The sequence below is a fragment of the Equus quagga genome, chromosome 9 (assembly GCF_021613505.1).
Source record: "Equus quagga isolate Etosha38 chromosome 9, UCLA_HA_Equagga_1.0, whole genome shotgun sequence".
Classification (NCBI taxonomy): Eukaryota; Metazoa; Chordata; class Mammalia; order Perissodactyla; family Equidae; genus Equus; species Equus quagga.
Window position 1 is genome coordinate 19,875,742 of NC_060275.1, and position 24,000 is coordinate 19,899,741.

General features: G+C 35.4%; 1 protein-coding gene across 3 annotated transcripts in view; it reads right to left on the minus strand.

Annotated features, from left to right (window-relative positions):
• WDR7 (WD repeat domain 7) overlaps positions 1 to 24,000 on the minus strand; it is a 355,196-nt gene that overhangs the window by 275,898 nt on the left and 55,298 nt on the right. For all 3 annotated transcript variants that reach the window (XM_046671781.1, XM_046671782.1, XM_046671779.1), the window contains exons 14-15: positions 11,546 to 11,741; positions 2,907 to 3,121 (exon numbers count right to left, since the gene is read on the minus strand). In XM_046671781.1, coding sequence (XP_046527737.1) covers positions 2,907 to 3,121; positions 11,546 to 11,741 — 411 coding nt within the window. The remainder of the gene's footprint in view (positions 1 to 2,906; positions 3,122 to 11,545; positions 11,742 to 24,000) is intronic.

Consider the following 24,000-nt stretch of genomic DNA (forward strand, 5'->3'; position numbering starts at 1 on the left):
ATAACTCCAGGGTGTGCTGGAACACTGACAATATGGAGATGGCAAGGAAGGAGAATGAGTTAGGCATAGACAACCTAGCTCACCAAAACCAAAGGGGAGAATGCAAAATTGAACAGAAGGCAAAAGTTATTAATAAACTCTCCACATCTAAAGGCTCATGAACACGGCTAGATTTGATTGTCAAGTCAAGACAATCAACTGTGAGGAAATGGAGAAGACATTCAAAGAGGCTGAAACAGAGGCTATCACCACTTTCTGTTACACATCTTCCAATTCAACAAATATTTATTGCATAACTGCTACAAGGTGTCATGGGGAAAACACAGAGGTAAATAAGTCATAATTGCTGCCTGCAAGAAGACTGGATTTCAGTAGGGGGAATCAGATAAGTATGCATGTTATTATAATATAAGGGAAAATATAAGATACATGTCATAGGAGAAATACACAGGGGTTCAAATACACATATCTTGCAAAGATTCAATGCAGTAACATGGGATAATTCTGCTTAATATCCTCTTGACCTACCAGTGGGGGAAAAAAATCACAGAACAGTAAATTCTTCATCATTGTTTACAAGGCTGTATATGTCTGGTATAATTAACATAATTAGCAATTTAAATATTTCTTACTTCCAAATAGCCCAAATGCTAATACTAGTCTAACAAGGAAAAAGCAGGATTCTTTCTATAAAGTATTCCCATAGAGATTTTACTTTCCATTGAGAGACTCACGGAAAAAATTAGATGCAATATCCTAGAGTAAATCCTGCACCACTGAGAGGCTCTTGGTTACGTTTTGTTTTTTTTTAAACTTTGGGTGGGTTTTATTTCTCCTGAGGTTAGAAAGCCATCCAGAGGACAGCTCTTTAAATATTCCCCTCAGAAGGAGCCTCAAATTCAACATGAGAAAATAGTTAGAGAAATCCCTAATGGTCCAGCCAACATACATTTTTCATAAAGTGATTATCCTCCTGCAGCCTCAGCTTCCTAAGCCTTTTCCCCCCTTCTGTAATTGTTTTCCTTGTAGGCCAGGCGACAATTACCACTGCTACAAGACTGAGGAGGTTCACAAGCCATATATTTTACAATACATAAGTGTAGTGTCTCTGATATCTGGTGCTTTTATCACTAATTGCACTATAAAATGTGCTATTAAAACAGGGACAAACAAGATTGTAAAAATCACATAATGGACCATGACCACTTACAAAAGCCATTCATAAATGTTTACTGTACCACTTATTTTTCTTTAATTTTCCAATTTTATAAGTATTTTTCCAAATTTTTACATCTGGGAGATACCAACAAGAAAAAGAATATATTTGGAAATTACATAACAAACATGCTTGCATGCTTGCCCTTGAATATATTGTTTTATAAATTTGCTCAAAATTAAAATTATATAGAACATCAGACAATGTGCTATGAACAGTGAATTCCTAGGGACAGCTACATGACCTCTTAAAGGAAATTACAGGCATGGCAAATGCATTTAAGCCTGATTTCTATTCAAACTTTAGAGCATGGGACAGAAAGCATGAAAAAAAACACAAAAGGATTTCACAATTCTAATCTATGAAACACACAATATAACAAAGCTAATAAAACATTTATATCTTGGGAAATACAGAATGATCAAATATTACTGTCAACTGCTAGAGGATATGGGTCAGTGGAACTGACTTACAGTGTTTCATATGTCATTAGCACTCACTAATTCATGGGCAAAGTTTTAAGTTTATAGATGAGCCTTTCAACCTCTTCATTATTTATTCACATGTCTAACCATTAAAAACAAAAAGAATCAGGGGCCAGACCCATGGACGAGTGGTTATAGTTTCACACGTTCCGATTCAGTGGCCAGGGTTCACAGGTTCAGATCTGGGCACGGACCTACTCCACGCATCAGCCATACTGTGGAGGCATCCCACATACAAAGTATGTGGGACATGGTACAGATGTTAGCTCAGGGCTAATCTTCCTCAAGCAAAAAAAAACAGGAAAACTGGCAACAGATGTTAGTTCGGAGAGAATCTTCCTCACCAAAAAAAAAAAGAATCAGGAATAAGAGAGAATGAAAATAAAAGTATTTGTGTTAGCTACTAATAATTCTAATGACTACTTAGACAGAACTAGGAATTTTAAGTAGTGACTCAGATGAAATACTGGGATTGTCTCTAGGTTTCATTTATCCCTTAACCAAGACAAACTAGTTCTAACAGTACCACAGAATACAAATACCACAAACTAAATACTGGGTAGACTCTACAAAACTAAAGACAAGTAACCAATCAATGAATTGAGATTGTTTGTTCTTCTTTCAGTAGGATAATCTTCCGTTAACTGAAGAAGTAACTGATGCCTTGATTTTAAGTGTCAGTAGGGAAAGTGAGACTGACCTTGGGTCTCCCAGAAAAATACCAGCACTTGTACAACTTCACCATACCTATTCTCAAACATTTTCTTAAATCCTTAAAATGGCCTAACCTTACCAAAATCAGAACCTACTTAAAAACAAATGCTAAGCCATAATTACAAACATCTTAATTGTACCTAAATTGTTTTTTTCTCCTGGAGATATTAGCTCCAATCTTTCAACAGGAAGACTGTCAGAAAATCAGAAAGACAGATTACATGTAAAATGTTTGCTCTAATTTCAGAAATTGAAGCCACTTAATTCAGTAAAATCATTTTTAAATATTTTGAATGGTAACAATTTACTTTTTCAAAATGGCAAACACTTGAAATACTCTAAAACTATGTTGGATAAACCTAAATAAAAATCAAAACCTTATTTTTACCAGTGTCATCTCCCAAAAATTATTCCCTAAGACACAGTAAAAACTATGTCATTAAATGAAGTTGAATGGGGACCACACACATGAGGCCACGTGCAAAACTTACTTTGTCAGACGCCTCAGAAGCCAAAAGGTTAGTTGCAAGGGTTTGCAGCTTATGATGGGCCATATTTTTAAGGGCAGCAAGACTACGTCTTGTCATAGCTTGTTTTAGGTTGACTGCTGGATGACTAAGTGAATCAACTGCAGCGGGAACGGCTTCGTCACAAGCGTTCAGAATCTCTACTGCTGTTATCCCCATCACACAACGATCCAACGCACCTGGAAGACGTACAGATTCACAACTGTTACACAAGGCTATGCAATTTTAAACAGTTTTTTACGAAAAGAAAACGCATGGACATTTTTTATGTAGGAATATGTCTTATCAGCACTTCCCAGAAACATTCTCTTACGCTTCCTTGCTCTACTCATCTTCCATGTAGCATTACCTTAATTACTTCCTCTCCCGTAAGGCCCCTACCACAACCTCCCAATGAAGTCTAGTTCAGAGCCAAGATTTCAACAACTTCCCCCAGGCTTTTCCACTTTCTTTCTACTTTCAAGACAGTCTCCTTGATCACTCCACACTATTACTCTATTACAAACATGTTTCTAGGACTTTACCTTCCTCTAAGTCGTATACCAATCTTAAACAAAAAAAACCTAAGTTTTGCTATTTTTCTAATTTTTTCTTCTTGAATAATTCCTGAAGCTTCTCTTCCTCTAAGAAACTGCCATAAAACAGGGAAAAAAATGATAACTTCTCATTCTATCTGCAGATTTCCTATTAGTCTTAACACCCAATCAAATGTTTCCCTGCGTGTTTGTGAAAATACTACTACATCCACTTGTAACCACTTCAAAGCTTCTTCACTTGGCCATTCTTTTCATTTATCTCCATCTACACATTTCTCGTCTAAGTTAGAGCGCGAACTCCTTCCTGGAAAGCGGACGGCCTTTCTGTATAGTTTGTTTCACACAGTACCCAGCATCACATCAGTAGAGAAGGGTCTCATTGTGAGGATTAGTACATAATTTTTTGAAGATTATAATAATGACAATGAAATTATGATGAAGTTTATTTTGATTCACTGGGCATTCTTCCAGAGTCATTCTAAAAGAGGACAAGTCAATTTTGAAAAATAACCACAGAAAACACCAAAAACTTAAATGTCAACAACATATAAAATTTTTGCTGTTTCTGAGCCAGTGCCCAAACATCCAAACACACATTTTCTTCCCAATGTTGAATGGTTATATACAAGCCATTCAAGTTTGCCCCTCATTCCTTAAACAGCTTACCTCCTGACTTACTGTCCTCTTTCCAACAGTACTCCTGGAATAATTTCTGGTGATTTCAGTATTAACATAAATCAGTGTTTTACTAATCAATTCACTGAGTATTGGCCAATATATTTTGGAAGGCAAAGCAAAAGAAGGAATTTTTTTGTACATGTATGACAAGAAGAGTGTGTATACTCTAATGGGATTTAAAAGTTCAAAAATGTTTGAAAATCACCAGCACATATGATTCTTTCACATATCCAGATCTCTTGATTCTTTGAGCTCCTCTACTCAAATAAATTTTGTCCTATACTTGACCTAAGCCAATGGTCTTCTCAATAACAACAGCTGAAATCCCAATATGATCCCAATTTCAAATATTCTACTCTGACAGCAGCTTCCATTCCTCTCTTCAATCCTTCTGACTCCAATAATTCCTTGTTCAGTACTGACTCCAACAATTCACTAACCTATCACCCTTGCACTCTCTCTCATTTCCCCATGTCCTCATGTCTCTCCTTACTAAACTAAAATTTCATCATCCATCTTCATAACCACAGCTTTGTCCTCATCTCACCTCCTCATACTAGCTGAGCAAACTCTAACCCTGGTTGAATCCTACCCTCCACCCACTCTGCACCTGTACAGTGAGAATGGACATGAATGACAAACATACTGACAGATCCACTTAAAATTCATGACCACTGATCTCAAGTGGGCCCTTAGTAGAGACCACATTTCCACAGACATTTCATTTTCCTACTCTCCCAGTTAATTTTTCACACCTTCTCTCTACAACCAATCTCCAACACTCCATTTCCTGCCCTCATCTGGGTGAAAAGTTTTGTTTCCTATTTTATTTAGAAAGAAGCAATTAGAAAAGAAGTTCCACAAGCTCCCACCACCACATCTCCACTCACTTTACTCTGTAATTATGAATGAACTATCCAGGCTCCTGCAAAACACACTTGTAGCTTAAACCCATCCCTCTACTGTCTGCCCAAGGACATCATTTCAGCAATTCTCCCCTTTCTGTTCATCAATTTTCCCTATCTACTAGATCATTCCCATTAGCATAAGATCATCCTTATCTGCACATAAACATACAATTATTTCACCTGTTAAAAAAAACACAGTTGACACAGTATCTCTCCCTAGCTGGTATCCCATTTTTTGTAATTGTCCTCTAAAGAGCTGTCTATATTTGCTACCTCCAAATTTTTCTCCTCCCATTTTCCTTTGAACTTACTCAGAGTTCACCCCACAAACATACACAGTATTGTCTATGTTGCTAAATCCAACAGTCAGTTCTTAGTCCTCATTTTACTATCATTTACTATCAGTACTACTTGACCTTTCTTCCTCTCTACTCCTTCAAACACATTTTTTCGCTTGGCTTCCAGGCAATCACATTCTTTAATTTCTTCTTCTCCCTGACAGGTCCATTTTAGCCTCCTTTGCTGGTTTCTCCAAATCACAGAAATACATCTAAACCCTGGAGTGCCCCAATCATTATCTACCTGCATTCTTGGACTGGTGACACATTCAGTGCTATGACTTTAAATATCTTCTGTATGCTCAGAATTCCCAAATTTACATCACCCACTCTGACTTCCCCCACCTTGAACTTCAGACCCATATATACAAGTTACTAATCAACATCTCTACTTGAATGTGTAATATTCAACTTAGTACATCAAAAATTGAATTCTTGATCTTCCCAAAATTACTCTTCCCACTGTCTTCTGAATATCTCAAAATGAATTCCATCCTTCCAGTTGCTTATGATCAAAACCTTGGAGTCATCTTTGACCCATCTCATTCTTTTATAACCCTCATCCAACTATCAGCAAATCCTGTAGGCTCTACCTTCAAAATATACCCAGAATTCAACCAACTTCTCACCAGCTCCACTGCTACCACTATGCTCTAATAATCCACCATCCTTTATTGCCTTGAGGGAATGGCATACAAACTAATCTCCCTGCTTCCATCCTTGAACCACCATCGGGCTATTCTGCAAAAAAACCAGGAAAATATGATTTATAATGAGGAAAAAATTCAAATCAATAAAAACCAACCCAGAACTGACATAGATTTTTTAAAATTAGCAGAGAAGGGCATTAAAAGTAATTATAATTGTATTCCAGATGTTCAAAAGGTTTGAATAGAGAGACATGGAATATACCAAAAGACCAAAATTAAACTTTTAGAGATGAAAACTACAATGTCTGAGATGAAAAATACACTAGATTGGAATAATGGCAGATTAGACATTGTAGAAGAAAAGATTAGTAAACCTGAAGACAGAATAGAAATTATATAAAATGAAACAGATAAATAATTTTAAAAGTGAAAAGATAGTCCATGAGCTGTAGGCAAATTCAAGCAGGCTAATAGACATATAACTAAAGTCTTCAAAGAGAGTCAAGAATGAGGAGGATCAAAAACATTTGAATAAACAATGGCCAAAAGCTTCCAAATTTGTTGAAAACTATAAATCCACAGATCCAAGAAGTACAACAAACTTGAAGTACAAGAAATATGAAGAAAACAATAATCAAATTGCTCAAAACTAATATTAAAGAGAAAAATTTTAAAGTAGTTAGAAAAAAAGACAGCATATAGAGAGGAATAAAGATAAGAGTGACAGCAGATTTCTCACTGGAAATAACGCAAGCAAGAAGACAGTGGAGTATTGAATGGAAAAAAAAAGAAAAGAAAAAACAACACAGCTGTCAACCCGGGATTCTATACCCAGAAAAAAAATCATAAAAATGAAGGTGCAATACAGAGTTTTTCAGACATAGAGAAGCTGAAAGAATTCATTACACATAGACCTGAATTACAAGAACTATTAAATATTAAGCAAAAGGAAAATCATTGCAGATGGAAATGTGGATCTACACAAAGCAATGAACAGCAACAGAAAAGGTAAATATGTAAGATTTTGTTTTTATTATTCAAATTTCCTTAAAAGACAAGAGACTGTTTAAACAAATAAGCAAATAGAAATAAAATATGTTCTAAATGAATGAAAACCATGAGCAAGAATATGGATGATACAGAAGACAAAAAGTGGTAGAGGGTGACCCAATTATTTTTGACTGGAATCATTCTTTACACGAGCAACTCGTCTGTGTAAAAGGATAGCAGGAGATACAGACAAAGGTAGGAGGGTACCACACTGGAGGACTTTGTCTTAACAGCTATATGAACTAAACCATTTGTTTTTTCATAAGACAGTGGCATAAACCAAGTGTTGTTTTATGTCCTAAGATTCATTTGCCAGCAGAGTATAGGATGGATTAGAAGGTAGAAATAGAAGACAGGGAAACCAATAAAGATAGACTAGACGTGAAAAAATATAGTCCAGGTTAGAATGGTACACTGGAAAGAAAAAAGGGAGTAGAGAGGTACCTAAGGGGAAGAATTTAGTAATTAATTGCACAAAGGGCTCATGGGAGAGAAGGCAATAAAGATAGCCATATTTCCACTCTAACAACCTCTCCCTTCAAAATTCCAGGGTGAATCATGCAAAGGGAAGAAAGAATCTGATTATATTTGGTTTTACCAAGATTTTAGAAAAGTACTATTTTTCTCAACTATTTCATCCTTTGTGTCTTTGCCTGTCCTATAGCATTTTTTTGTAATTGAAGGAAAAACACAAATGTAAAAGATATTGAAGAACTGATGATGTAGAGCCATACACTGTGAAACGGAAATGTAAAATCAAATCTCTACTATATTAAATATTGCAGGTAAGGGTCAAATATGTGAAGAAAATACCTCCTAACCATTTCTACTAATAACAAAATACTGGACTGAAGTACCACTTTCTGATTCTTTTTGGTAATTTCAATAAGACAAAACCATCAATTTAAATAAATCAAAATAAAAGCAGGAAAGTATTTTTAAGAATTAGTCTAAAACAAGAATAACACACACACACTAAGGCTTTACTTGTATGAAAAATCTGATTCTCTGACACACTTATGTCTCTGGTTATCCATGTTATCTATACATTTTTCAATAGACATAAATATACAATAGTCATAATTCTCTGCTATATTTTATTAGATAAGTTTTTAAAAAAATGACAAGTGCATATTTCATGAAGTAAATGCAAAAACAAGAATATTTCAGAAAACTTGGAAGGGCAGAACATAAATCAAAAAAAACATAGAGCAAAGTAAATTGACAACACTTGTACACTAATTTCTAGTAATATTTGGTAAGTACTATTGGTGCTTGCATTTGTACAAGAACATCTAATCACTGTCCCTATAGGAATAGGTATAAGATGTGAAAATCACTTTTGTTACGTAGCAAAGACAAAAATGGGCATATGAGAATATTGTTTAGCCTAGGTGATGGGTTAGATAAGAAGAACATCTTGTAGCATCAGTCATTATTTAAGGCATGCAACTGTTGCCCAAATAGACAGGATTTTGACCTTGTCAAAGGCCCGTGGGAGCGACACTGCATGCTTACTGGGAACATCAAACTTGAAGAATGAGGAAGTTGATCCCTGAAGCAGATAAACAGCTCCATGTAGAAGCAACCACCATCTAGGGCAGTGGCCCACCTTTAGTGAGGTCCTAATAGGTGTCAAGAGGTTCACGTGGCCAAATCCTGTTGCTAGTTGTGGGACTAATTTTCTAACTATCCAGAGATGTGAAAGAATAATTCCACAGCCTCCACATCACTATCAATTGTTATTGTGTATAATAAAGATGACACAATAAAAAAACAAAAGATTCTGCACCTAATTAAATTTTATATTACTAACTTCAATTTCATTTCATTAGGAAATAAACACTGAAAATAAAAACCATCCATTTGAAGAGAAAAACAACTAACAGAAAATACTGTAAAAAAGTATAAAGGAAAGACATTTTTAAGTGCTTTTAAGCTAGAACCATCAGTATAATTCAAAATAGCAAACACAAAAAACTGCACAATAAGTATAAGCAGTTTCAGTGCAATATGGCTTCATCTGTAAAAATACATTCCAAAAACATTAAGACGAGGGATAAAGTATCTCCTCAAAGTTTAAATACATTTCATACATCAAACCTTGGCTGAATCTGATTTATTTAGCTTCATTTTTTATTTATTTAATAAATAAATAAATTTAATAAATAAATAATGTCAATACCTTCAGGATGTGCCTTACTGATTCCCAAGGGACCTTTACATCACTAGCTAAAGCCTGAACAGCAAGGAGGAAAAAAGAACGTATACCTCCTGTTAGGGCTGAGATCCAAAATAAATTCTGCTTCTCTATCTTTATTATTTAAGAATGATTTAAGAATGCCATATTGGCTGTTTACCCAAATCCCCCTAAAGGTCAGAAGATAATTGGGAAATTCCAATATTATCTATTGTGTTTAATTTAAAACGGGCTTAATTATACTAAACTGGTTATAAGAATAACATCCTCCAGCACAGCATAGTTAGGAGCTATTTATCATTCCCTTCTAGGGAAATTACTAGTAGTTACTTTGTCTTTCAGTAAGGTCTCATTTGTAAAGAATTTCACATTCTTTACATTTAAAGCATCTGCAGCATTCAAATATCATATATTTAAGTATCTGAAAAATTCAGGAAAATGATACTCTCTTCCTTTACCATACTAATTTAATTTTTAAAAGTCCTAGACAAGTTTACCATACTTTTGCATTTATATATATCAATTGTTAATTTAATATTTGTAGTATTTAACAACAGTGTTTTATGATTATCATTGCTATAAGAACTTTCTTTCAAACTAATTCTCAAAGAAAACATTTCTATATGTAAGTAAGGTCATATTCCCAAGTTTAACAAAGTACAAGTTAAGCAGCACATCTGTTAAATAATAATAATAGGAAATATATACACATGCCTGTAAACACAAACTTCAAGTACACAAACATACACATATACACACTTACATTATGTCCACTACACTCCAGGTAAATATTACATCATTTTATTCTCCCAGAAACACTATAAAATAGAAAATATTATCATCTTCATTTTACAAATGAGTAAACTGAGGGGCAAAAGTCCAGTGACTTGCCGTGGATCACAGTGCTAGCAAATGGTTGACTAAATTCAAAGCAAGCAGTCTGATTCCAGAGCCCAAGACAAACTTTGCATATTTAGCTTGTGGAGTGGACCAGAGCAGCAAACATGAAAACAGTGCTGCTCAGCAGACAGGATATAACAAAAAGGGACACAAAAGTAAGATACAAAATTAGATAAGTAGTATGACAGTAGTTCTGGTTTTAAAAATGCACAGAAACAAGACTGGAAAGAAATGTGCCAAAATGTTAGTATTTAAACCTGAGCAATGAAATTTGAGTTGATCTTTCTTCCCATCTAATACTTTTGTGCTTTTAAAATTTAACAAAAAGTATATAACCCTTTTTTACAATCAGACAAGAAAAAGAAAAGTGAAATGCAAAAGCAAAGAAGTGTGACACTCTTTAAGCATGCTTCCCCTTGTGAAGACTGCCTGAATACTACCAGCTAAAACAAGGACTATCAACAAAAGATCACTGAAGATTATGGCTACTTGTTCCAAAAAGACTTAGAAGAATTTGTACCACAGTGCAAACAGAAATACGTAGATAGTCTGATTTCAAAAAGGATTATTTAAAACAAACCAAAAAAGATGGAGAAAAGGAAAAAAATTAGTAGAACTATAGTACAACTAAGAATGTAAAAAGTTTGAATCACTGATAAATGATGACTTAAGATAGTAAAAGTAGAATAAAATGTATTTAAAAAGCTTAAACAGATAAACACTTAGTTACATACTTAAAGATTTCCCAGGGAAAACCAGAAGATTCTTTGTATAAACATTATATATCATCTTCTGTAATTTTAAGTTAAGCATTACTTGTTCTATATTATACCCCACACATAAAATTTCTGAAACTTGAAATTTTAAATGTTCTCTCTAGAACTTAAAACGTTCACTTCAATTATCTCCTACAATTAACTGCTCCATATTGCTTTTCTGCTATTCAAATAAAAGAGTATCTCATCTTTTTCCACTGTTTCTGAACTTGAGACAAAAATGGTTCCTTAATCTTGCTCACAATTTACCTCATGAATTATACAGAAAGCACTTATTTTTTGTCTGTTGTCTGCATGTCTGTCCTAATCTGTATATTATCTTCAATTACATTCCCTTAAAGATCAGTGAACTAGTCTACAAGTATTTGGCATAGTACAGCAAATAGCATATTTAAATATTCTTTGTTGACAATGATGAGAACACTTGGAAAAAGCAGTGATCAGAAATAAAAGCAGCAATCTTTTTACATTTCAGGGCTTTTTCCCTCATATATAAGATTCTTAATTTCTACGAATCACATACACGATTTAATTTTCTAGTCTCTCTCTTTTAACATTTGTTCTTACCAGTATCCATTTGCCAAACGTACACAGAGCCATCTGAACACCCCACCACTAGGTAATCATCAGAAGGCCTCCACTTGATTACTTGAATAGGGAAAAGATGACGAGATGCTAGCATAATGCATTTTTTCTCACGCAAACTTAGGAGTCCTACTGAGTGGTCACTGGCTACAGAGCAGATGCAGTGCTGCACTCTCGCCTGAAAAGAAGAATAAACCTTAATTATATTCAGATTAAATTCACAATAAAACAGATCCTGTCCTCAATAACTGAAACCAAAATTAATTATACATTCACTACTGCTGAAAATCAACCACTAGTAGGTTATGTCAAAAAATGTGTCCCTTTATATTACACATAAAATGCCCAGTTCAATTACCACAATACTTAAAAGGAAAATTAAGCCTAGCTTAAAGATGGAAAAGATGCCTTGAAAAATGTGCTGTTCAAATTTGAAGATGACCTTACTAAAATGATTACTAGATATGAGCAGGCAAAGCTAGAAAAAAATTGATCTGTTATTACGTGTGCTCTTTCCACAGTGTGAACGTGCCTTTGTTAGCTGCCAGAGCTGCTTTCTGGCGTGTTTCTTTCTGTTTGTGACTCTCATTTAGACCCATGCTTTTCCCTGCTCCTTTGCTCAAAAACAATACCCTCATGGTCCCTCTAGCACAATAATTTCTTTAGAGCCACAGACATTTTGTATTATGTGTAGATGTGCTTCACAGTTTCCGTCTACAATGTCAGCAGGTGCACCACCTCAACACACACACAACAGCCAATTAAACATTCTGCTATGTATTTTCTGCTCATCTCTAGTTTTTGCCCTTCAATTCCTTTTTAGACCAAGACAGAACACAAACAATCAAAGATGGTAAAGATTTTCACTAGCAATAGAGAACTGAATCCACAACAACGTAGAAAATTAGAAATTAAAGTCTTCAAATTTCTGTAAGACAATTAATAAGCTTTAACAACTTTTTGGTGAATTAGTAGATTATGCTTTCAGTTCATACTAAGGCGAAACTATATGAAAACAGCCATCTGAAAATCTATTATACATACTGTGGCTATCCATTGAGGATGAGGCCCCCTGCACTACATATACACTATCCCTTCTAAGGGATCCAAGGGGATCCAAACCTCACCCTACTAGGCTTCTCCTAAGCAAATACACTGTTTTTAGCAAAAGAACAATATGTCACTGAACGAGATATGTTAACAGGTATCAGATGAAAACAAAACGGAGGCAGTGGCCAAATGTGCATGGGAAACACAAGTTACAGTTGATGTTTTTATACACAAACTTCCAAGAACCTTTAACATGCTGATGTGAATATAATTATATCCACAAGGGGGATACAGCATCGCTCATCTCTAAGTCTAAACTTTGACCACTGTAATCTTATAAAACCTAGATTGTGAGGAACACACTTTGGGGAAAGCTGCTATAACTGCCTCCTTTTCTGTTTTGGCTAATCAGAAACCCAGGACTGAATTTTCTACGCACAACAGTGTAAGATCTTGGGCCTACATTCCTGAATGTTGACTCTCAGTGGTCTCATCTACTTTCTTCTCTGATTTTTTCTTCACCAAGATTTAGCCTTATTTTTATCCTACTGAATAATGTTTATTTTTGTAAACAACCTAAAATCAATTTTTAATGAAGCAGAACATTAATAAAACAAAGATAGTAAGATTTAACTATTTACTTTTTTCTTTAATTCAGGTGTTTTCATCTTTATTCTGTTAGCTTTATTTGTATTTTTTGTTTTATAATGATTTGAACATGACAATCAACATAGCAGGTAGTTACTAATTTTAAAAGTTAAGAAAACTAAGTTCAGAAAGATCGTGTTGTAAACTTTTATTAAAACATGTAGAATTTTCTTAAATAAGCATTTGTTAAGCTTACTTATTTCATGTTCCCTGATAAGCATTCAACTGAACCACGAAAGATGACTTCTTTCTTTTAAAAGACATATTAAGGACTGAATGATAGTTGACTATGGCACACAAAAATTAGCTTTACAATTAAGCAATAAATCAAAATAAAGTGGCAAACTAGAAAAAGAAAACCTTCAAATATAAGCAACGTTAGAATAAAACAAGGTAAAAATATACACCATGATGCCTTTATTTTCAGTTATTTCACACTACATAAAATATTAATGAGTTTCATGACACATACATCACCAACTGAAGATAATAGTTTAATACCATGGATGCTTTGTATTTCTACAGATTATCATTAGTACTGACTTTGTATTTATTAAACATATCCATCATTCAATCTACAAAAAAAAAGGGATAATTGCCACACTAATGGTTAACTACTATTTTCTATTTTGCAACACCAATCTGCCAAAAAGTGGTCATTTTATTTATTTCTCTCACTACAAAAAATAAACTTATCAGTGATGGTTTTCTCTGTGTGTGATTAACTAAAAAGAATGACTCCTACACAGCATTCCTTTCAATCTATTCACATCCTTCCATCAGGCGCTGAGCTGCCACAGCAGTCACAACACACACCACTCCTTCTGATTCTGCTACTTCAACTCACAAGCTCTCCAAAACCTTCCTTCACATGAGCTAATCCATAATTAATGCCATCCACCTAACTAGTCTTCTTGCTAGTCCCCAAGTCCATGGTCATTTCATTAATATTCACACACACTCTTGTCATTCCTTTACAAAGAGCAAAGAAATGAGGCATGAGTTGAGGTGAAGTTTGTTTTTTCTTAAAAAAAAAAAAAGGTGAATTTTTACCAATATTCCTTACAATGTTCAGTGTTCCTCAAATTATCTATTGGTAGATCTCAACATGTGAGGTAACACAAAACGACTGACAACCGCTGAGCTAACCCGTTCTCTCTCGGCCACATATCGCCTACTGTAGTTTATCACCAGCAGAGAGAAGGCTGCAGACATTATGCAAACAAAAAAGGCTTCCACATTCCTGAGGAACCTGACCTTGGGCAAAAACTCCTTATGAGAAGCTTCACTGTTCGAACTTTCACCATGCTCATTTATATGCGGGCAGATAATTTCAAAACTTCAAGAAAATGCATCCATCCTCATAAAAAGATTTAAAAGCTCTACATCATGTTATCCCTCTTATTAGTAAAAATAAAGGACATACAAAGCAAATAAATAATAACATAGGATCTGCTTTAAAAAGACTATGGGACATAATTTTCTGAAGGTAAAAAAGAACTCTAATTCCAAAAATTCCAGCTTTTCATTTCCACGTGATGTATTCTCTTCTAACACATATATTTACATAAATGTTTTAAAGAATAGTTCTGTTCCTCTTTCATACGGGGCAATGATAATGAAAAGTAGAAAATGACATGCTCCACCCACAAAAAAATACTGGGTCCTGGGCCAGCTCAGTGGCATAGTGGTTAAGTTTGTGTGCTCCACTTCAGTAGCCCAGGGTTCACAAGTTTGGATCCCGGAAGTGGACCTAGCACTGCTCCTCCAGCCACGCTATGGTGGCATCCCACATAAAATAGAGGAGGTTGGCACAGATGTTAGCTCAGCAATAATCTTCCTCAAGAAAAAAGAGGAAGACTGGCAACAGATGTTAGCTCAAGGCCAGTCTTCCTCACAGAAAAAAAAAAAAACTGCATCCAAAATAAAAATGATATACCATCTCTGCAAATGCAAATAAGCGTCTGAAGAGTTAACTCTAGCTTTACTGTAATAAGCAACAGTATGGAAACAGCCAAAATAATCAAGACTGAAAACAAAAAAAATCAATATTACTAAGCCCAAGGAAGCATAGTTATTAGAGGTACTTAACTCACAAGAAAAGATGGTTCTCTGCTTTTTAAATATGGATTAAAATAAATCTAATTTTTCTTCTTTCAAGAAAATGCTAGTCCAACATGTGAAGAAAACTGGCCTAGAGTAGAAATGGCCCAATACAGTAAAACCTCATTAATTTTGATTCCATTAATTAATTCTCAGTTGATGGTTACCTTCGCAGCCTGTGTGAAAACAAATTAATGGTGTAAACAAAATAAATGTCTAGCCTATTTAAATGTAAAAGGAAAAAAGATCACTCTCCAGCTCCACTCTGGTATTAATTTTAATTCAAACAATGAACAGAGTAATGATAAATAATTCTCAGTTATCTGTTAAATGAAAGCACTTAAAAGATTTGCTAAAATACAACTTCGTTTCCTCATATCTGTCCTCAAAATTATTAAAGAAGCACTTCTTAAAGAATATTTTATAACTCATCTCTCTCTCTGATTTAGGCCAGCTTCCCCACAAATGAGTTGAATTAACACAACTCTTTTATTATTAAACTATGAAATTCCAGAGATCTTGGTTACTGAACATCTACTTCACCTACAATGACTGATTCTACAATTTGATTAATTCCATTCTACTTCACTTTCTCCCACATCAACCTGGAAAAGTCACCTAAAGATGACTTACCTGCAAGGGCATTACAACAAGATAACGTAGAAGATATTTACATTGTGTAATTAATATAATAACATAACTAAAATATGTGAACCTCATATCTTTAACTAAATTATCTGAAAAGCATTTGTGCTCCAAACTTTTTTGATCATATACACACTTGTTAAAAAAACTTGGAAATGTATACCCATTATATGTATATCCATAGGTTATACATGTACTTCTGTGCCAATATACCATGTATGTTGTAAAACATGCACAAAAATATATATTTTAAAAGGATGACTCAAAGTTTACATAAACAATTTTAAGATGAAATTAAACATTTTCTTAAGTGTCTTGCTAATATTAACTTTATGTTATCATTAGCCAATACCTCAAAGCACAACATACATCCTGAGAAAGGTTTCATTGTTAATGACCATGGATGTAAATACATATTTTATATAATTATGATTTGGGGGCTGCTTTCTGCCACAGATAGATCAAATGATCACTATTTGAACCTCCTAATGCGACAGATGAAAAGATGTTTAATTTTCATTAGAATATCTTCCATTGTTATTTTCTCTGCCCATTTTGTGATGGCTAGGTTAAGAACCATACAATGTAATCTATAAATCTTTAAGCAAACACATGTTAACTGGAAGCAGACCCAGTGGGAGCAATACTGTCGCCCTCCTTGTGGTGGCAGGTCCTCTCTTCCCCCAGGTCTTATGCGCCCATCTGATGTATGAAACAAGTGAGGCACCAGCATCCTTCCATCTAGTAAATATAGAGACACTCCATTTCTTAAGGTTAGGAAAAAAAAGACATAAATAAAAGCCTTAATATTTTATTGCCAGACCCTGGCACCTACTCCACTTCAGCAACTACTGATATCAACTGACTTTAAGAGTGTAACACATAAATATCATTTGAAATCTTTTTAGTGTTATGGAACACAACTTGTACAGCATGGATTAAACATCCTATCAACTTGGTTAGTACTTTATAGGTGGAAATTATTCAAACTCATGTTCCAAACACTGTATTAATTCTGCCCTTAAAGCAACATGCACCAATGACACCAAAAGCTAATTAAAAGCAAAGGCTAACAATAAGCAACAGAATATTTAACCAAGTAAAAATCCCATTTTTTCTTTGATGAAAAAATTAAGATATCTGGTGCAAGGAGAAGGAGGAAGATACTGGACCAAAAGAAGTATATTCCAAGGCCAATTACTATTTTTCAAAGAATTCTGACCCTAAACCAAATAAAGTTTCATTGAATTTGCCAGTAAATAATCCTCACGGTACATTAGTGCTGAGCAACAGAATGCCACAAGCTATCACAGAATCTGATAGAGTCAGAATATACCACCTAGGTCATCCAGTCTGACCTTACGCATTTTACAAGACTTCATTTTAAACCATTCCCAGAACCTCTTATGGAACCTGTTCTTAAGCATGTGCCATGAATTACAGAAATTAGAGACAGCTAGTTTATCCCATCCACTAGCTCTCTGGGGAGATGATTCTGCTTTTCAACAGCTCCTAATGTAAATTTCATATATATATATATATATATATATATATTCTACTTTTGCTGATTTGTTTTCTAAATTAAATTATTCCTCACATTATTTCAGGAGCAACCTCTTAGCTGCCCAAAACAATTTTTCTCTTTGTCTGAATATTCTTTAAATATATGAACACTATTCTCTCCTTTTAAATATGTCCATCATTAGACAAGCTATAAATGACCAGCTTCTTTCACTCATAAATCAATCCCACCATTCTCTTAATCATTATTTCTTGTACTTCCCAGAAGTCTTTCTATGGAACATAAATGTGCAGTTAAGATACATCATTTATCACTTTTTAATATTCTACCTGAAGGGAAAAAAAGAGCCTATGAATGTTAATTTCACTTCCACAATTTCACTAAACTAGATAAAAAAATTTTTTTTCAGAAATCCATAGCCCATACCTCTTAAAAAAAAAAGAGAGAGAGAGAGAGAGCTGTTTCTTCAATAGCTATTTTAGAAAATAAGATGACCTGGTCCAACCTAAATACTGACTAACCATCAAAAGTAAATAATAAACCAGAAGAAAATTTCAACAAGACACATAAGCTTAATATCTCAGTTAAATTAAAAGCTCATACAAGCACTACTATTTCCAAGAAAGACAAATGAGCAAAGGACAAGAAGAAATATGTCTCAAAAGAAAAAAGAAATCACTAAACTCCTCACAGAAAAATTTCAGTATCTCTAGTAATCAAAGAAACGTAAATTTAACCAATAAGGTACTATTTTCACCCATTAATTTAGCCAAAGATTCTAGGAATTATAATAGCAAAAAACCAACATTTACTGGGTTCTTAACTTTGTGCTAGGCATTGTTCTAAATGCTTGGGAGTAATTCATTATAGTCTCACAACAACCCTTTGAGGTAGGTACTATTATCATTTCCATTTTAAAGATGTGGAAACTGAGGCATGGAAGGAAGTAACATCTCGTGCTGGTGAGGGCAATGAAATAGGCACTGAGGGTAGAAAATAATTTAGTAATATACCTCAATAGCCTTAAAAATTTTAATAACCTATTACACAAAAATCCTGAGCTTCTAATCTAAATAATATTCATGGAATCTATCCCAGGAAAGAATCATAAATAAAAAAATTTTTACAGACAAAGATGTTCAATATTATACTATTTACAATAGTTCAAATTGGGAACAGTCTACATATCCAAAGCAAGAGAACTAAATATGGTATGCTCGCATAATGTAATGTTATACAATCATTAAAAATTACTTTCATGAATAAGTATAACTTGGAAAAGGACGTGTTATAATCTTAAATGAAGACACAATGTGCACAGATAACTATATCTACAATATAATCACAAGTATATAGTAAGTAGATCTAAAAAAACTGGAAGAAAAGACATCAAAATGTTAACTGTGGCTCTCCTATATGCAGAAGAATAACAGGTGACCTTTTAACTTCCTAGCTACTTGTATATGTTAAATCTATAAAATTGCAGCTAAAATTAGATTTTTAAAAAGCAAGTAATGTGTTACAAGTAAGAGAAGGTAAAAGGAGGGCTAAAACAGAAAAACCTCCAAACTTGAATAATCAAAGATGAAAAACTTAAAGATAAATTACAAGAGAATTGAGCAATGCACAGTTCTCTACAGAAAAATTAGAAATATAGGAATGTAAAAGAATGGCTGTGTTTTGTTCTATAAAGTGAAAGATAAATATTAAATAAGCAACTCAAAATCAAGACTGCATCAAAATCATATTTACTTATGGAGACCAATAATGGAAAACACAGTCAAAAATCGAAGAAAGGCAATTATTTTTAAATGCACAACTGCATCTACTAGGAGGCAGTATGCACGGCAGATAAGTTCAGGCCGACAGGTTGAAATACTTAGAACCAAATTCCAGCTCTGCCACTTGCAAACTGCATGACTTAGGCAAGTTATTTAAGTTCTCTGAGACTCCTTTTTCTGTATAACGTGATTATAGCAATAACCACATTTTATAGAACTACTGTATGAATTAAATGAAATGTACACAAGGAAATTAGCATAGTGACTAACACATCGTGCATACAAAAGATGATAGTAGTTAATATTATCTTTACCATTACTATCATGTCATCCTATACCATAAATTCTATCTTTTAAAATATAATTTTATTTATTTTCTGAAGGAGTTGCCAATGTTATCCACGGGGAAATACACAGATATTTACAATTCTTCAAGTATGTCAGTTTCCCTTTTCAATATTTTCTTCTCATATTATCTCTCCTTTAATCTGAAAAGTTCCACCTGCATAATCATCATTATCACTCACATATTAACTTAAAATTACATTAGTAGTTTTTAGTCTTTTAACAATGAGTCAATAAAAGTATTCAACCCAACAACTCATGACCACTTTCTACTGTTCCTGAATATTTCCTCACACTGTTTTTCCACCGAATTTATTTTATAACTTTTCACTTCATGCCTTTAAAACATTAAAATGTTTTCTTTCATTTCACTCACACATTTACAGATTTTAGAGATTGAGATAGTCAAATCTGCACACTCTAAAAATATTCAAAGCATTTTTTAAGGAACTCAAAAAATGCTGCCCTTTTCCCCTCTCTGCACACCAGTCAGCTGTCCGCAGTTACTGTCCAACTTCACACCCAAACCTTGGGCAGCCCACATGCAGGGACTAACAACCTCTGTCACAAACGGCCTCACTGCTCAGGGTGCACTGAATTACGACTCCAAGTGGCTGCTGGGCCTGCCCTTCTACTTTCTGACTCCTCACTTAGGACTTGAATGGCACCATCCACCTGACCTAGTAGCTTTGAATCTGCCTGCTTGGCCTCAATCTATTTATCTCGATCATACTTGTATCCTTACAAGAAATAAACACCAAATTTACACACCTCTGACATAACGATGGAAAATCTTTTTTCCTTTCTCATGGAAACAAATGGATTAATATATACTGTTCTCATTTTTCCAACTGGAGATAACTGAAAGAATCTGTATATCTCTTTCCTAACAGTAAATTACTAGAACATATATGCTAAAAATATCTCTTTACCTCTTTGTTTAGAAAGGATGCTGGCTTGTTTTTTAAATCTATATCAAAGAACATAGAGATACCTAACCTTCAGTGGCCACAATTGGACAAGAAAGTTGTGCCTCGCCAGTATTTTATACCTATGAAAAGCAATAAATGGGGTCAAACAACCCTTTGATCATCTGGGGTCATGCTACCAAAGGCTTTGTGAGGGTAACCATCATACCCTTCTGTAATCTAACCACAAATTTCCAGAAGAAATGACACAGTTTGGGCCTCTAAGACAGTTGAAATCTCCAATGTTCAGGCAATGAGCAGGAAAAGCACAATATTTAAGACTACAGTTTCTAGGGAATTAGGGGAGAGGAAAACTCCTTTATGCAATTGCTGTCTTTTGATATCTTGAAACTTGTATCTCATGCAATAAAAAGATGCAAAGTTAGACTGACAGGGAAAGGGGACTCATCCCTAATTTGGGCAGATTCTAAAACCACCTGGCCATATTCTAGAAACAGGAAATGAAAATAGTTCCTGACATAGGAACAAAGCATATTCTACAACAAAGTCATTCCGATGCTGGAAACAAATGAACATACTGATCATATTTAGACTTTTATCATCCAAATGAGAATGTAGACGACTGAAAATAGAAATAATAACGACAATAATAGGATTTACTGTGCTCCTATTACAGGCCAGGCATTACCTCCAAACTTTAACACTTTACAGAAAGCGTTGCTAGAGCTCCAAAATATTAAGTAACCTGCTAAAGTCACCCCGAGATGAAGACGCAGATCCAGGTCTGTCTGGCTCTAAAGGCCTGTTCTCACCGACACGACCAACCAGCGGTTCGTTATTCTAGGCTCCACATGCCTACAGCAGAAACTTTTCTCCAACTCCTTCTGAAAGTCTTTGCCAAAGTGTAAGAAAAAAAACTATTACGACTAAAAACAATTATCATAAACTGGCATTTTTTGTTGTTATTTTTAGTATACAGTCCTCCCTTCTAATCTTGTATCATTCCACGTTCATTCCACTTTACTCTCGTCAAATCTTTCTTTGGAAGAATACCTAGAATGTTTTACTTTTCAGGACAACTTCACATTTTATTATCTTAACTTTTTCTTCCAAATATCCTTCCTAATGAGGATGAAATAAAGTGCCCAAATGGTCTCATATACAACTAGCCTGCAGTACATACAAACCATTACTCTGAACTCTTGGTCATTATTTTCAAAGTAATGGACAAATACATCAAATTCCTGCCAGCGTTTGCCACAGACAGATCCCTCAGTACTAGACACAACAACATATCAAGAGCTCCAGACTCCTCCACATAACATACACAATAGTAACCTGTAAACACAGGTTGTTCATGTACCATACATGATTTTATACACATCAACAAAACTAACACACTCAAATACCACAGATATCACCTTTCTTGAAAGTCTTCTAAAACCATCCAAAGCTGGCCTACTAGGCGCCCTTTTTAGGACCTCTCTAAGGGTCTGGGACTGACGGAGGTCCTAGAAGGGATACTTCATAATATTTATCATGATGCATTATACTTACCTGTTTTCTACTCTGGCTCTCTCACTGGAGGAAATTCTTTCAAACAGAAACTATATCTTATTCACGATTATATGCCTGGTTCTCAAAGGTACCTGGTATATGGCAGGCACTCAGATATTGCTGAATGAATGATTATTAAAAAATATGTTGCACGTAACTGAATAGTTACCTTAAAAATTCATTCTTTTTTTTTTCCTAACAATTTCTGCCATTTAAAAAAAAATTTTAGGGGAGTTTGGAAAATGGTAGCACAGGAGGATCCTGAACTCGCCTTCTCCCACGGACACAACAAATCTACAACTACTTGTGGAACAACTTCCTCTGAGAGAGATCTGGAATCTGGATAAAAAGAACCTCCCGAACAAGGACAATACAGTCAGGGGTGGAAGAGGTAGAGATACAGATCTGCTAAGGAAAAAACCACATTCTAGCCTTAGTGCTTCATGGTCAGGAGTGATCTCAAAGGTACAGAGGTTCTCCTGGAGGGGAAGGGGGATATGGGCTCCATGTCAGGCATCCCAGCCCTTAGATTTAGCACAACAGACATGAAATCCCATATTACCTAGCTTTGCTAGCTTTGAAAACCAAGAGGAATACACCCAGGAAAACTATAGAACTTCACAAAGAAAAACCTGCTATTAAAGGCCCATGCAAAGAATCACCTGACCCAGAAACCAGCACAAAAACACCAGGTAGAAAAGTACATAGCCCATTAGTAAACAAGACTCACTTACTAAGCTCAGAGCACATCTCAGAGAGGCAGGAGATGGTGGGGATTACTCCCCTAGGGACTGAGACACTGGCGGCAGCCATTACTGTGACCTTGTTCAGTAGCACTGACATAGATGCTAGCAGTCGCCATTGGACTCCTTCCTCTAGCCTGTTAGCGCAGGTGTCTGCCCACCTAACAGAGCACCCAAGGCAATCAAGCGCAGCAGGGCAGCAGACAGCTTGCCCCAGGGACTGGCTCCACCCACAAGCAAACCTGTGCTGAACTTGTGAGCCAACAACAGCAGTGGGGCCAGTAGGTCTGTGTCAACGGGGCGTGTGTGGGTCCATGGTGGCATGGTTTGTAGGCAGATTTATGCCACTGGCCATCGCAAATAGCCACACAGGGGATGTGCCCTGCCTTCCAACACCTAAAATGATTGTGTGCTGCTGCACCTGGGGCCAGCTCCAGCCATCTACACTCCTGAGGCAGCTATGTAACCAGGGCAGCATAGCTAGATCTGGCAAGAGGCCTGCCCCACACAAAAGAGAGCTCACCACAGCCACTTGCCACAGAGAGCCACACCAGAGGACTGCAACCCCCAAGCCTAGCAACCAGCCACAATGGGGGCCTGACTCACTTAGCAGTACAACAGCAGTAGTTGTGTGTTATTAAACCTCACAGCCAGCTGTGCTGGGGCTTGTCCTGCCCAATAGAGTGGCCATAGCAGCAACACATGGCCGAGGCTTACAACCAGCCAGCCTAGCCTACTCATGTGCCCACAGCAATAGCAACACTGTCACAATAGACGGAGATACACAGCCCACATGGGTGACACTCCTGGAGCATTTGGCATGGGTGACGAGAAGGGAGCAGGTTGCTGGGTTCGAAAAGGCACTTCTCACATAAGGCCATAATACCAAGATCAGGAGACATACCTAATCTATCTAACACATAAATAAAAGCACAGAGAAGTCGAAAAAATGAGGCGACAAAGCAATATGTTCCAAATAAGTGAGCCAGGACAAATCCTCAGAAAAAGAACTAAATGAAACAGAGACAATCTACCTGAAAAAAGAACAAAAACTAATATTCGTAAGGATGCTCACTGATCTTGGGAGAACAACAGACGAGCACAGTGAGAACTT